The sequence below is a fragment of the Oratosquilla oratoria genome, chromosome 25, assembly GCF_046742065.1.
Source record: "Oratosquilla oratoria isolate Oo_2021 chromosome 25, ASM4674206v1, whole genome shotgun sequence".
Lineage (NCBI taxonomy): Eukaryota > Metazoa > Arthropoda > Malacostraca > Stomatopoda > Squillidae > Oratosquilla > Oratosquilla oratoria.
Genome location: NC_134801.1, coordinates 53,320,461 through 53,337,021, shown reverse-complemented (window position 1 = coordinate 53,337,021; position 16,561 = coordinate 53,320,461). Strand labels below are relative to the sequence as shown.

General features: G+C 47.1%; 1 protein-coding gene across 1 annotated transcript; it reads right to left on the bottom strand.

Moving 5' to 3' along the window:
* Window positions 1-424: 424 nt before the first annotated feature.
* LOC143038778 (uncharacterized) lies at window positions 425-2,985 on the bottom strand. The gene is made up of 2 exons (XM_076208316.1): window positions 1,301-2,985; window positions 425-1,177 (listed from the first exon to the last, which is right to left on the bottom strand). The coding sequence occupies exons 1-2, from the start codon at window positions 2,483-2,485 to the stop codon at window positions 1,058-1,060; spliced, it is 1,305 nt and encodes a 434-aa protein (XP_076064431.1). The 5' UTR covers window positions 2,486-2,985; the 3' UTR covers window positions 425-1,057.
* Window positions 2,986-16,561: the final 13,576 nt, after the last annotated feature.

Genomic DNA, 16,561 nt, shown 5'->3' with positions numbered 1-16,561 from the left:
GGGATTCCCGCATAGTCCATCCGAAATGTGTGATTAGAATGCGATTGAAGCAGTCCGCCAAAAAACAATTTCAGGATTCATCCGAGGGAACATGCGATCGAGTCGATCGATCGTAATAAAAAAAATTGTCCAATTTTATTTTTCTCTCTGTCAGAATTCATCCCAGGGAACAGGCGAGTGTCAGAATTCATCCGAGGGAAAAGGCGATCGATCGATCGAAAAAAAAGTTTGCCCGAATTCATCCGAGGGAGTAGGTGATCGAAAAAAAAAAAAAAAAAATTGTCAGGATTCATCCGAGGGAACAAGCGATCGAGTCGATCGATCGTAAAAAAAAAAAAAAAAAAAAAAAAAAAAATCCGAATTTATTTCTCTCTCTCTCTCAGAATTCATCCCAGGGAGGCTAGACGTGTGGTGTTACGGGACGGGCTGGTTATGTGAAGAGACGTTACGTATAACGGATAAGTGCTTAAGAACCAGCTCACTTCTAGAAGCCACTGTAGGACTGAATTATCTGGTCAGGGCCTAGATAATTCGTAAGACTAGAAGTAAAGGTAACAAAGAAGATTCCAGGAAAGGAATATTAAACTAGCGATAAAACTAGTAAACGAAATTATTAATAACATGAAAAATATTTACAGGCAATCAACACAAAAGAGAATGGGCAGTTGGGTCAATGGGACCGTTACATGATTATAAGAATATGGAAAGTATCGTTCAAATAAGAAACACAAGATACGTATACAATATGGTACTATCTAAGTACAAAGAGATCAGGAACATGTATCAAAATAAGCAATAAGTACAAATATAAGTATAATGCAATGCAATGTATATAAGACACGTAATGTAGGCAAAAAGGGTGATCACTTCACACCAATCGTCTCATGAGTCCAAACTTCTATTTTTATCAAGAGATCAATATGCGAGAAATGACAAGGTGTGAGTTTTTTTTTTTTTTTTTTTATTGATTGCAAGTATTTACAAAAGAAAAACTTGCGCGGGTCACAACCCGCTACTTCCTAAGAAGTCTGAAGGACTTTTACAATGTATTACAAAACTAAAGGTAAATAAGCTGGCAGCTATCTCTTCGGTACTCTTCTGTCTCCCGGTCTGATGTGTCGTTTTGTCTCAGTCCATGCCTTCCGGGATCCCAGGTAAGGACGGCCAGTCGTCTTTGCTGTAAAGAAAGAAAAAGTCATGGTGAGCGGATATGCTTGTTGTACATAGGCTATATGTTCAGTGTGTATTCATCACGAAAAGAAAAAGAATAAAATGGGGGGCATTATCTGGGAGGTGATACTTCCGTTAGGCGCCGAAGCCGGTATGGGTTGATCGCGCCCAACAGCCTCCTCACTAGACCCTCCGGTGAAGTGGCAGGACCCGCTCGAAGAAATGCAGACGCTGGACAGGTAGTCAAGTAGTGGACCAGCGTATTGGCCCCCACCGCGCCGCAGTGTTGGCAGTCTTCTTGGCGTCCCGCAATCTCCCAGAAACATCGATATCCTAGCCTAAGTCGATGTAGGATCACTTCTTGCGGCCTGGAGAGGCGCATTCCTGTGGCCAACTTCTCATAGTTGGAAGTCCTCTTGTACCACAGGGCTGACGGCCTCATGGGCGCCATCAACTTGTGCTTTTCTACCTCTCGCCGGGTCAGTGTTCTTGTGGCGATGGTCAAGATCTCTGCCCGACTCGGGAGCACACCAATCCCGCCGTCCATATGGTGATTGGTCGCTGCTTTCCTTGCCTCCCTATCTGCCTCTTCGTTCCCCGGCAGGCCGATTTGTCCGGGGATCCAATTAAGGACGACTATCCGTCCTTGCTCATGGAGTGACCTTATCTGAAACAGCAAAGATGTCATTAGTTGTACATAGTCTTGATGTATGTCATTATGGAGACTTTGTATCAATGACAGACTATCAGTATGTACTACAACATGGCTTTGGTGGGTGTTGAGGGCGTGGGTCAGCGCCAGCCCCACTGCAATTCCCTCCGCTTGCATTGAGCAGCGAGCGCCCAACACCCTTACTCCCTGTTGTGTGTCTTGTGTGACAAACGCCGCACCCGCCGTCCTACGCTCAGCATCTACTGATCCGTCGGTGTAATACACCACGGAGTTTTCAGGTGTGACGGCCCTCATAGTCTCCACAGCTTTCGCCCGCAGTTGCGGTAGTGGTGCACTACGCCTCATCGCCATTATTGAGATCTTGGCTGGTAGACTCTCCCAGGGCGGAGGTTGCACATATCCATCCACCGGTACATCCCTCCTTTTTAGTAGGATGAGGTCCTGCAGGTGTAAATCCCTGATGCGTCGCGCGAGCTTCGCCGACCATCTGTTCATCGGGAAGACCTCTGGGTCCTGCTGCAGGGCCGCGTTTATTCTTCGCTGTAGGAAGGAGTTCTGCTTTTGGATGACTCTGGTAGTGAAGGCGGCCAGACGTTGTGAAATCCTGGCACTGACCGGCAGTATTCCCGTCTCTTGTTGCATGTTGGCAACCAGGGTCCAGGGTGGTGCACCAAGTATGACGCGCAGGGCCCTGTTTTGTACTGCGTCTATCTTGGATATATCTTAGGGAGGCCAACAAGGGCAGCGCTGGCATAGTCTAGCAGTGGCCTTATTGCGCTTACGTAGAAGGTCCTGAGAACCTTACTAGTGGCCCCGGCTTCCCTGGTTGCCAAAGACCTCATGACATTTATCCGGGCAAGGGCCCTTTCCCGGAGGTAAGCCACCTCTGTCTTAAATGACAGCTCGGAGTCTATCCATACGCCAAGGTACATGTGTGCTTTTACCCACTCTACCTCATGCCCTTGTAGGAGTAGTCTGTTTGCCAAGGACCTTTCGCCGCCAATACATATGGCCTTGGTCTTTGGTGGCGATATCTTAAGGCCAAGCACATTGCACTTCTCTGATATGTCAGCAAGGGCTTTTTGTGCTTTTCTAAACTTGGCTCCTCTCCCCGTCACCACTAGGGCGACATCGTCTGCACAGGATATCAGATGACATCCCTTAGGTAGTGGGGTGGCAAGCAGTTCTGCCATTAGCACATTGAACAGGGTGGGGCTTATCACTCCACCCTGTGGTGTACCGTTCTCCAAGGGGTGGTAGCTGGAGATTGCTCCCTGCAGCCGAACCCTGGCTCTTCTGTTAGACAGGTAGTCCGCTATCCATTGCAGGAGTCTCCCCCGAGTCCCCCTGGCGGCAAGACCGTTCAGGATGGCATCGGGACTGGCCGGTTTAAATGCCTTTTTGAGATCGAAGAAGACGACCATCGCGTGACCTCGCTCCACATGACTCAACAGCGTGGCAATGCAATGAGCTGTCCCTATCCCCCTAGCGAAACCGTTTAGATTCTCCGGGGGTGGTCCTAGTTTCCACTGTAGTCTTCGTAGGGCCATCCTTTCCATGGTTTTCCCCAGGCATCTCGTCAAGGAGATGGGCCGATACTGCTCAGGCTCCGTAGGCTTGGGGACAGGGACGATGTCGGCTTGTTTCCAGTTGTATGGAACTTCCCCCGACAGCCAGCTGGTGTTCACCAGTTGTAGGAGCGCTTTCTCTCCGGCATCACCCAGATGGGTGATCATGGAGTAGGTCACTCGGTCGCTGCCGGGAGCCGTGTCAGTGGATGCCCTGTAGGTGGACTGTAGTTCTTGCAGGGTGAATGGAGCGTCTGTGTTTTCTGGGGACTGCATGGCGGCTTGTATCCTGGCTCTTCTTGTTTCAAAGAGCCGAGCTTGAGATAACTGCAGCTCAACGGGTAGCGTGGCAGTGTGTGTACGTCTGGCGAATTCCAATGCCAGATCTTCTGCCTTGAGGTGTGGTGTTTGGAGTGCTTGTCGGGGAGGGACACGCCTTGTGGCTGTGTGTATTTTCCCCCACAGCTCCCTTAGAGTGGTGTGTGCGCTGAAGCTGCTGCACCACTCTAGCCATTTGTCGCTACTTACGCGTCGAGCTACCTCTCTGGCCTCCTCCACGGCAGTCCGGAGGTTAGCCAGGTTAGCAGGGTTGCGATGTCTGCGCAGGGTCTTCCGCATGGTGTTTACCCTGTGGTTGGCTCTTTTTATATCCTGGTTATAATACCAACCATCGCGGTGATTCCTCCTGCTTGGTGCAGTCCTGGGTATGGCCTCCGCTGCTGCTGCATGTATGGCGGAGGTCAAAAAGGCCTCCATCCCATCCAGGTCGCCGATGGATGGGGTTCCAGTGGACACCTGCGCAGTTACCTTTTCGCTAAAGAGCTTCCAATTGGCTCTGCGCACATTCCATGATTCCACTCTAGGAGCCAGTGGGGGTGGTGAGGCCACGGTGAGCGTCATATCAATGCCAAAGTGATCGCTCGTGACCGTATCGTTAACCCCCCACGACATGCGATGCAGCAGGGAGGAGGAGGCGAGAGAGAGATCAAGCCTACCATGTTTGACGTGTGTGGGTGACCCGTCGTTCAAGAGGGCCACACCAGGGGTTTCACCTCCCCTTGTCACCACTGTCACTTAAATTTGACTTGTAATATCACTCGTCTCAAGGCCCCTTGCCTCTCGTTACGTGAGTTTCACTAATATTCAAGTTCCTCTTAAGCAGTAGGCCCAATGCCTTCTTTTTCCTGTAGTCTCACTATTTTCTAGGCCCCATGCCTATTCCTCTCGTCCTTTGGGTTAATAAAAGGCTGGTGAATTTTCTTTCTTCTTTCACTGTAATTTCACCTTCTGCTTACACTCGGGATCTCTTTCTCTCGTCTCTACATCGTCTCCTGATCCTCTCTCGACACCCCCTCTATATCTTCTCTCTACACCCTCTCTATATCTTCTGACGAGATCCCGTATCCTACGCTAAGCTACCTTCGTCTGACGTCACTAATTTTTCTAAACCAATCTCCAGTTACTTTTCAAATAAATGTCACTCCTTATGGGCGTGACTTTGAATTCATGCACCAATAGTTTTTTCCTCCTTCTCCACCTTGCACCAATCCGGAAAGCCATTCCAATGCTACTAGCAAAAATTGTTTACCTCAGCATTAGTCAAACGAAGGTAACCTGCGCTTACAGAGTTGATTACACATCGATTATAAAACAGTCACCACCGTCGGTGTGTTTACATAGACAAAACGTCGCCCTCACATAGACATAACATCGCCCTCGAGCAGGCGTCGAGTCTGAATTATTCTAATGCCCTAGCTCCTCCATTCGTTAACCCCCCACGACATGCGATGCAGCAGGGAGGAGGAGGCGAGAGAGAGATCAAGCCTACCATGTTTGACGTGTGTGGGTGACCCGTCGTTCAAGAGGGCCACACCAGGGGTGGTGCTGAGGACTTCCTCGATATGGCGTCCAGTCGAGTTAGCGGTTGTCACTGAGTGAAGTATGGGATGATGGGCATTGAAATCTCCTGCGACAATATACTTCTCCTTCTCCGCAACGGTGCAGAGCTCCCCTAAGTCTAAGTGACCGTGGGTAGGCGACCTGTATATGTTATATACGTGCACGGTCTCCTGGGGGAAGAGAAGCTGAACCGCAAGTACCTCAGCATCCTCCCCGCAATCTATCGGTGGGTCAACTCTCGAACACGGGATGGATGCGTGGACAAGTGTCATGCATCCTCTTGTTGTTGCTGTTTGGGGTAGCACGAATACGTGGTACCCGGACACCCTGACCTCCTCGTCTGCCAACAGGGTCTCTTGCAGGAGGATGACGTGCTTTTCCTCCTGCTTTATGAGCGCCTGTAGCAAGGATTGCTTTCCCCTGTACCCGAGGATGTTCCATTGCAGAAAGCGAATGGTCTGGGTGTATGAGTGTACCGTGGTTGTGTTATCCATGCTGTATTGTGCACTCCTCCTTGGATTCAGCTGAAGATGGGCTAGAGGGTGGAGACGATCCCTCGCAACTGCAGTCGGTTTCAGTGCCTTCCTCTGAGTCCTCCGCAGCAGGCTGGTCAGGGAAGCCAACCGTGAAGGTTTTACCTCCCTGCATGGAGAGGTCAATTTCCCTCTTCATGCGTCTGGTGACAACGTGCACTCCTGCCGGCAATATACTTCCTGGCTCAGTCTTAGTGGTGACCTTGCTTCCTACCTTGCTTTTAACCGTAAGCTCGGCAGGTTTAACGGCCCCTGTGCAATCTAGGGCTGGCACTGGTTCCTCCACTCGGGACTTGGCAGGCAGGAGTGTTGCGTTGTTCTCAGGAGGCGAGGGCACTGTGCTAGGTTGGGGCACTTGCGGTTCGGCAGGAACTGTTGGTGGGTTAGGGTCGCCTCTGACTCTGGGTTGGTTTCTCTTTCTGTCCAGCATTGCTTGAACCATGTCGGTGAGGAAGTTGGTCGCGCCTTTAACTTCTGCCTCACTGTTACCCAAGTGACGTGCCAGTGCAGCCGAGGAGACACCAACAAACTGAAGTAATTCTTCCTCCTGGAAGCAGAGGGATGGCGCGGGAGCTGGCTCTGACAATTTTGTCTGTGTTGGTGCTTTCGCCTCTGACTCTGGGTTGGTTTCTCTTTCTGTCCAGCATTGCTTGAACCATGTCGGTGAGGAAGTTGGTCGCGCCTTTAACTTCTGCCTCACTGTTACCCAAGTGACGTGCCAGTGCAGCCGCGGCGACCCCAACAAACTGAAGTAATTCTTCCTCCTGGAAGCAGAGGGATGGCGCGGGAGATGGCTCTGACAATTTTGTCTGTGTTGGTGCTTTCGCTTGGGTGCGTCTTTCCTTTCTGTCTTGCATCTGGGGCCGCTGGGGTAGACCTGGGAACTCGGCTGTTGATGTTGATGGTGGCTGCCGGCTAGGTTCCTGCTGTGGCCTTGAGCGATGCCAAGCTGAGGGACGAGGTGGTGCCGGGATGAAATTGGGCTTTGCCTCGATCACCGCTCTCGTCGCCTTCGCTTCCGTCTTGCGCACATTGCAGGACAGACTCCAGGCGTGGTGACCTTTGCCGCAGTTGGGGCACTTAGGGGTGGTCGTTTCGGCGTTTTTGTGCCGTTGGATGCAGGTTTCCGTGGTGTGCGGTCCGCTGCATATGGCACATTTGAATACCCGCCTGCACCCGCGCTGGTGGTGACCATATTACTGGCACCGAAAACACCTCATGGGTTCAGGAACGTATGTCCGAAGGGGGTAAGTGCCCCACATACCCAGCTCGAGCTCCCTTGGTGGGGCCCCACGTAGGGTCACCATCACCTGCCGCGTCTCCTCCTTCCTCCAGATGCACCTTTCTGCTTTGACCACGTCCGGGTGCTTCCGGATGGCGTCCAGGGGGTTGTGGACAGGATACCCCTGCAGCACCATCTTTATCTCTCTCTGCGCTCCCTCAATGCACTCCAGCTTAACCGTTTTACCATTGACATCCGTTAGGTTACGTAGGGCAGTGGCGTCTGTGTCATCTTTGGGGGTGATAATTATCTCCCCCTTTGGAAGGGTTTTGAAACCAATGTTCCAATTACTGTGAGCTTTTTCAATGTGCACACAAAGATCGTATGCAGAACTGAACACTGCCGGGTGCTTTTCGGTCTTGAACAGGTCTGGCATCGATATGGGTATCGATGGTACCGTTGCCTTGGCGTTGCCCGGCTGCTCCCTACTCATAGGAGCTGGGTTACCTCGCTCGCCTCCCGAGGGTTGTGCGGGATCTTTAACCTTGTTGCCTTTGTTTTTCCTACGGTTGGCTGTTTTCCATTCTCCACCCTCATCGCCATTCGGCTCCTGTGTGGGCCCAGACGGTTCCATCTTACTCATCCAACTGTTTCCTACATTGCCATCTAATCCCTAGCGCTTAAGGAGAAGGACGTGTGTGGGTGAAGGAGGACGTTTACAAGGTGGAGGAGAAGTGGGAACAAGAGGTTAAGAGGGGAAGTTACCAAGGGAATGGACAAGTGAAAAAGGGTTAGGTGGGCAGAGGTGACGGATAGAAAGCAGAGAGGCGGAAGAGGAGGAGGAGGAGGAGGGGAGAAAGAAGTGAAAGATGTAGGCGGGTGTTAAGTGGGAGTGGTAGAGTTAGGTAGAGGAGTTGGAGAGAAGATGTGTGGTGGAGGAGGAGGAGGTAGATGGTGAGGAAGTAGGAGAAGAAAGAGTATGAGCAGGAGGGGTTATGGGGGAGGAGAAGGAGGTTGCGAGCCAGAAAAGTAGGATGAGGTGGAGGCGCGGAGCGTAGGTAGGCGGAGGAGGGAGAAGAATGGGGGGGAATGGAGGGGGAGGTGGGGATAGAATAAGGAGTGACGAAAGAACACTACACTACACAACACCGCAATTAAAACTTGTGCGTAGCATTATAATCGATATTGCACTTAATGCTACCACAATCTGATATAGCGTGCACTGCACTCACTTCACTGGAAGTATAATAATTATACTTCTATCACCGCACTTATTATTTGATTCACTACACTTTAACACTGAATATCGTACTTAATCACTGCACTTTTCGAGAGTACGATAAGTAGAGGCGAAAGAACACTGCACTACGCTACTCCGCAATTAATACTTGAGCGTAGCATTGTAATCAGTATTGCACTGATATCACTTGCACTGCACTGACTTCTCCGGAAGTATAATAATTATACTTCTAGCACGGCACTTATTATTTATTTCACTACACTTAATCACTAATAAGGAGAGACGGAATAAGAACACTACACTACACTATATTGCTTGCACTGCACTCGCTTTTCCGTAAGTATGATAATTATACTTCTTACACTACACTTAATCACTGATAAGGTGAGTCGGTAGAAAGATTACTACACTACACCGCGCTTATCACCGCAACTTTTACTTGAGCGTAGTATCTTGAATCACGACACTTCAGCAACCACAATAGTCAACGCACTGATATCGATATCGATTGATAGCTGCACTCTCTATCGCTTACACATTTTTCACTGCACTTCCTATCGCTTACACCGCACTTATTCGGAAGTACAATAAATACACTTTTGAAACTTATTATCGTTTGCCTGCACTAAGCGTCGAGGCGGAGCACTCAGCGATCGGGCAAAACGCCGTTGAGCGACTGCCGTTTTACAGTAACCGGAGGTGGAGTACCCACTAATATACCAACACAGATTTTATAATGTGCACTTCTCACTGCACTCGCTTTTCCGTAAGTATAATAATTATACTTCTTACACTACACTTAATCACTGATAAGGTGAGTCGGTAGAAAGATTACTACACTACACCGCGCTTATCACCGCAACTTTTACTTGAGCGGAGTATCTTGAATCACGACACTTCAGCAACCACAATAGTCAACGCACTGATATCGATATCGATTGATAGCTGCACTTCCTATCGCTTACACATTTTTCACTGCACTTCCTATCGCTTACACATTTGTCACTGCACTTCCTATCGCTTACACCGCACTTATTCGGAGGTGCAATAAATACACTTTTGAAACTTAATATCGTTTGACTGCACTAAGTGTAGAGGTGGAGCACTCAGCGATCGGGCAAAACGCCGTTGAGCGACTGCCGTTTTACAGTAACCGGAGGTGGAGTACCCACTAATATACAAACACAGATTTTATACTGTGCACTTCTCGCGCGGAACACTTCACTACACGACAAAATAAGAGTTCCTGCTAAGCAGGATGTATCCCACGAAGATGTTCACTTAACGAGACCGCGATGACGAACTCCCATGAGGGAGATGTTTACTACACGAGGGAACAGGCGTGAGTGAGTGATTTCCACCGCTTATATAGCATTGGACCGGAAGCGGGATACTTCCGGTGAAGGGTGCGGGTGAGCGCAAAGGGGGGAGGGAGGGTAAGTTAACACACGTCAACATGGGTAGTTTTAAGACCCTCGACTCGCTTGAACAATCTACTTATTTAGTAACTGTCAAATCTGTGCGCTCCGAACTATTCAGGATTTCGCTTGTCTGTTTGTTCTACAAGAGTGCGCACATTTCTCCGCACGTAGGCAAGATTACATATAGTGGACGGGCGTTACTGCTTAACATTGTTACAATACATACATAGACAAGAAATATGAACATTGTTATTTAATACAAAGGAACACAATTCTATAACATAATTACACATATGACGTAATATCTAATATTACGTTACAGTGGGGATTCCCGCAATTCAAATCTTTATTTCTTCTCTCTCGCTTCGGCCCAGAATATTTTTTCTCGGTCGAAATGAAAGTTCGGTCCGGAAGGAGGGGATTCCCGCATAGTCCATCCGAAATGTGTGATTAGAATGCGATTGAAGCAGTCCGCCAAAAAACAATTTCAGGATTCATCCGAGGGAACATGCGATCGAGTCGATCGATCGCAACAATTTTTTTTTTTTCTCCAATTTATTTTTCTCTCTGTCAGAATCCATCCCAGGGAACAGGCGAGTGTCAGAATTCATCCGAGGGAACAGGCGATCGATCGATCATCCGAGGGGGTAGGTGATCGAAAAAAAAATTGTCAGGATTCATCCGAGGGAACAAGCGATCGAGTCGATCGATCGTAACAAAAAAAATTGTCCGAATTTATTTTTCTCTCTCTCTCAGAATTCATCCCAGGGAGGCTAGACGTGTGGGGATTCCCGCAAGTTCAAATCTTTATTTCTTCTCTCTCGCTTCGGCCCAGAATATTTTTTCTCGGTCGAAATGAAAGTTCGGTCCAGAAGGAGGGGATTCCCGCGTAGTCCATTCGAAATGTGTGATTAGAATGTGATTGAAGCAGTCCGTCCGATGGAAATTCCTGAGGCGTTTCCTGTACGAGACGTTGGAGATTCCCGCAAGTTCAAATATTTCTGAAGATTTCTGTCGCTTCGGCTCAGAGGAAAGGTGAAGAACCTCACCACCACCCCCCACCACCGCTTGAGAACTCAAGAATCACACTCGCAGTTCAAAAGCAAGGGTGATCGAACGATCGAAACAAAAGTTTGCCCGAATTCTTCCGAGGGAGTAGGTGATCGAAAAAAAAGAAAAAAAAAAAAAAAATTGTCAGGATTCATCCGAGGGAACATGCGATCGAGTCGATCGATCGTAACAAAAAAATTGTCCGAATTTATTTCTCTCCCGCATAGTCCATCCGAAATGTGTGATTAGAATGCGATTGAAGCAGTTCGTCCGATGGAAATTCCTGAGGCGTTTCCTGTACGAGACGTTGGAGATTCCCGCAAGTTCAAATCTTTTTCTGTCGCTTCGGCTCAGAGGAAAGGTGAAGAACTTCACCACCACCACCCCCCACCCCCGCTTGAGAGGGAACAGGCGATCGATCGATCGAAAAAAAAGTTTGCCCGAATTCATCCGAGGGAGTAGGTGATCGAAAAAAAAAAAAAAAATTGTCAGGATTCATCCGAGGGAACATGCGATCGAGTCGATCGATCGTAACAAAAAAAATTGTCCGAATTTATTTTTCTCTCTGTCAGAATTCATCCCAGGGAACAGGCGAGTGTCAGAATTCATCCGAGGGAACAGGCGATCGATCGATCGAAAAAAAAGTTTGCCCGAATTCTTCCGAGGGAGTAGGTGATCGAATTTTTTTTTTGTCAGGATTCATCCGAGGGAACATGCGATCGAGTCGATCGATCGTAACAAAAAAAATTGTCCGAATTGATTTCTCTCTATCAGAATTCATCCCAGGGAACAGGCGAGTGTAAAAATTCATCCGAGGCAACAGGCGATCGATCGATCGAAAAAAAAGTTTGCCCGAATTCTTCCGAGGGAGTAGGTGATCGAAAAACAAAATGGTCAGGATTCATCCGAGGGAACATGCGATCGAGTCGATCGATCGTAACAAAAAAATTGTCCGAATTTATTTCTCTCGCTATCAGAATTCATCCCAGGGAACAGGCGAGTGTCAGAATTCATCCGAGGGAACAGGCGATCGATCGATCGAAAAAAAAGTTTGCCCGAATTCTTCCGAGGGAGTATAGGTGATCGAAAAAAAAAAACAATTTCAGGATTCATCCGAGGGAACATGCGACCGAGTCGATCGATCGTAACAAAAAAAATTTCCGAATATATTTCTCTCTCTGTCAGAATTCATCCCATGGAACAGGCGAGTGTCAGAATTCATCCGAGGGAACAGGCGATCGATCGATCGAAAACAAAAGTTTGCCCGAATTCATCCGAGGGACAGTTTAGATGGTGTAAGTTGAAAATTGGAAACGAGAGAGAGAGAATGCACGAAGGTAGTAAACTCTTACAAGAACATCCACAAATATGAAACGAAAGAAAGCAAATTCTCTGGAGTGAACAATCGTCAGCAGCGACCCTTAAAACCTTATTATTTTTCAATTTCGATGTAATCCTCCTCCCTTTCTTCCTACCCATTTTTCAAAGGATAATATGACGCAAAGCATTGTCGGAATCTTTCTCTTTTGAAGAAGGAGAAGGAGGAGAAGAAGGAATAGGAGAACAAGTCGAAATTATCGTAGAGAATGAATAAGGGGTGACTTTAATATATATTGAGAATATCTCGCATTGCCGTAAAAAAAATAAATACACAGATTTTATTCTATTTCGTTTATTATTTATCTCGTTTATTAGATTCTCGCTAGAGGAGGAGGAGGGGGGAATTTTTGAATACCTTCTCCTTCTCTTTCTCCTCCTCCTCTTCTTCTTTTTCTTCTTCTTCTTCTTCTTCTTCGACATATGAAATTTTTTTTTTCAATTTTGTTATTGTCATTGTAGACACAGCATACGAAATGCAAAGACATAGACGGTATAAAGTACCAATAGAAGTACCAACAAGGGGGGGTGTCAACGATAACTATGCTCTTCTGGGTGCGATGGTGGAAAACACGACAGACTTGCCGATTGGTGAGAGGGACTTTTGGAATAAATCCCTGGCGAATCATCTCAAGTTTGTGCAAATGTCTAAGGATAACAACGCTAAATTCAAAGAGGTGAAACAAAGGGGGAACAAAACTCCAAAGGGGTGTCGTAAGAAAAACAAAACTAAACGTTTGATACACCCGAAGCGATATGTGTATGAGTACCGTTTATCGAAAGAAATGAAGAAAAACATCGGCGACTTGAAAAAAACAATTAAAAGAGGACGGATTAAAAATCGCAAACAACTTAAAAATAGAAAATCCAAAACTGGCCAAACCATCAATACGTGATCCTAGAACGGGAGGTCCTTTATCTGAGGCCGATACAAAACAAGTAATCGATATTGCCAAATCGGGTACGAAGAATCGTGAAGATGTACCAGAATTTATATACGAATCCTTTACAGGTAAAAGGCCTAAAGAGGACATTGTTTATCCTGACCTTCTATTTAGAGGAACTTCAAGGAGAAAGTTAAAATCGATAAATAAAAGTAAAAAGAATATTATAGAGGAAATGAGTAAAGTTATAACTCATTCGGGACTTAGTTTAGACAAAGAAAAACCCATTGTCACGAATGCACAAAACATCTACATGGTACCTGTAAAAAGAAAAAACAAAAAACGACTGCCGAAAACAACGGGGCCGAAGCCGACCCGGCGACCTTCGGGGCTCAGTGGCAAAAAACGACTGCAGAAAAAAACGGCTGAGCCGGAACCGACCCCGGGACCTTCGGGGCTCAGCGGCAAAAAACGACAGCAGAAAAAAACGGCTGAGCCGGAACCGACCCCGGGGCCTTTGGGTGGCAAAAAAACGTTGGGTTATGAAAAGTGGAGAAAAGGAAGGTGTCGGCAGAAGAAAGCGGTTGAGCCAGAACCGACCCCGGGGCTCAGTAGCAAAAAACGACGCCAGAAAAAAACAGCTGAGGGTGGCAAAAAACGACGGCAGAAAAAATCAGCTGAGTCGGAATCGACCCCCGGGCTCGCTAAAAAGCGACAAAAAGAGTTGAATGACTTCGTGGGTTTTACCCCAGACGAGGTGAGAAAAAATAATCCGATGAAAAATGCGCGAAAAAAGGTGTCTGCTGGAAAAACGTCAACCTCAAAGGATGCGGTAGCCAATGCTCAATTCCATGACACGTTACCCTGGCCACACACACCCCCTTCCCGGTCAAACGCACACACCCCAGACGCCCAACTCCGATCCTCTTTTTATCCTCCTACGCCACCGACGGAAGAATTTGATCGACAGTTAGATGGCCAAGCACTGGGTTATTGGTACGACGACCCCAGATCAACGCCGACGTCCTTGCCCGAGATTTCGCTTGAACAATTGTTCGAACTGATGCCCCAGGAAGATTTTGAGGAAAATTATTATCCTCTTTCGCCACTGAAGCCCGAACTTGAAAAACAACTGGATGTTGCTATAGAAAACACAAAGTGGTGGTGATTAACCCACATGTTAAAAAATGCTTTTTATTCCCCTGTGTGGGATTCCCAAAGAGTTGAACTTGGTGTTACCGTACACCCCTCCTAGTATGGTCCGGCCTAACAATGTGAAGGCACATGATAAAGAACACAAACTGGTTTATTTTTACACCAAGAACTTCTATATCCCGGCGGCCACCGACCTTCATTGCCGCGCCTGGTTGATTTTTGTCCCATGTTTTTCGTATCGGTTCGATCAAACTCTGCTGGAGCCAAACTTTTTTTTCAATCATCTCGATTGGAGTTTCGATCTCTCGGATGAGTTCACAAAAAAGAAAAATAGCTGGCGATCGAAAAAAAAAAGTTTGGTGAACTCCGATCGAGACGATCGGATCATCCGAGAGAAGAAGAAGGAGATTGAGTCAACACTGCCTTTGAGAATGCGATCGTTAACATTGTAAACTTTTTTATTGGAATCCAAACTCAAGAAACAAAAAAGATTATATAACTCAAAAAACAACCACGAGGGGATGCGTGGTTACCAACTCCTTTTTCATGCCATGGAGGTGAAGGTTATATGTACACTTCAAACATATTTTTCAATGTACTATACTCCTCTTCCTTTTCTCTCCGGTCATTGATCAGAGTGTGGATTATCCTTGAAAACGCCATAACTTCATCCTTCAACTCGTCGTCGACACAGTCATTTTCATAATATTTGTTAACGCGAGGACCCAAACCATTGTCCATAAGTTTTTCCTTCATAACCTCAATCTGAGCAATATCATCTCCTTTTTCCTTTAGAGTTTGAGATGCAACCATCTTTGTAGATTTCTCAACCTTTTCGTCGTTACCCCCATACCAAAACAACTGGGGTTGCCCTCCGTATGTACTATGCAAAACACCGCACATTTCACTGAAAGCGCGTTTGGGTTGTATCACCTGAGTCGGGCTCTGCCGAATAGTGTCCATCAACTTCGCCTTACAAATCCTTGTATACAATACAGATCTCAGATAACGAGTCGGGTCGTTAGTTGCAACTCCGGTGTACGACATTGGCAAGACGAACTGCCACATTTCTCCGACCCTATCACTATCGTTGAATTTGACGGGGCAAGCCATTGGTGCGAGTAGCCGCGGTGAGACTACTGTGTGTACGAACACAACACATGATGCCTTTGGGGGGCTGTATATTACACATCGGGCCAACTGCTCAGGTAATTTTTCTGCCTGTAGCGATTTTGCCAAAACTTGCTCACCAAATGGCAATTTATCAGAGTTGGCATAAGCATAGAAAATATTCACATCCACAGAAAATCTCAGTGGAAGGATTTGAGTTAACATCACACTTTCCACATCTTTACCGTGATTACTCACACGTACAGATTCGGCGAATCTTGTTTTGTTCATCTTACTCACTGAACATTTTTCTGTATGGCGACAGAGAGCCAAACACGTGGTGTCGTGCACTAACTCAAATTTTTTGTTTTTGTCCTTGTCTTGGCTAAAAAGAGGTAATACCTTTTCTTCTTGTTCGGGTTCTTCCTGATCACCTTCGCTTTTCTCCATTTCGGTGCCTTGTTCCTCGTCGTTTTCTTCAATCCACCATTCCCAATTCTCGTTCGGTGTATTTAGCACGTGGAGCTCATCGTAGAACCAACCATCATTTGTTCTATCTAGAACTGATTTGATTTTCTGTTGCCGCCTTCTAACGTTGGCGTAGGGTTCGATACAGCTACATGGAGGTATGTCATGTGGAATATTATCACTGCCACCTTCGTGGTTAACGATTAACCCTTTTGATCTGTGATAATCAAACACTGAGTTTCCCATCGTCTTTGCGATGATATCTGGCCGTTCATAATTTTCAGCTAAATGTAATGCAAAGGGCAAGGTCAGGTTATCAAAGATACCTTCAACTTTGTTCGGATCGTACGAGTTTCGTTCGAGAGTGCAAATCTCATTGGCAACCAAACGCACATCTTTCAGAAACTTTTGCACGAGCCTCTGACACAGAGAGATATCCAGATCTTTGGCATTTAGCCAATTGGCCATACGATCAATGCATTTCTTGCAATGCTTCATCTCTCCCTTTTCGTAATGCACGGTTTGTGGTGGTTGTTTGTTGAAGATTTCATCCACGTATTTTTCCAAGACTTCATGTGTTAGATTTGGTACTGTGTTTCCACCTGGAGTTGGAGAGGAGGCTTCGGCACCTTGCTCTTCGTCGGTGCACGGTTTCTTATTTTTCTTCTTCTGGGGGTCGGGGCTCGAGGAAATAGAGTCCTCTCCACGTGGAGCTTCATCGGTGCAAGGTTGCTCTTCTCCACCTGGATCTGGAGTTGGATTTGAAGAGGTGGGGGCCGGAGGTGTGTTTT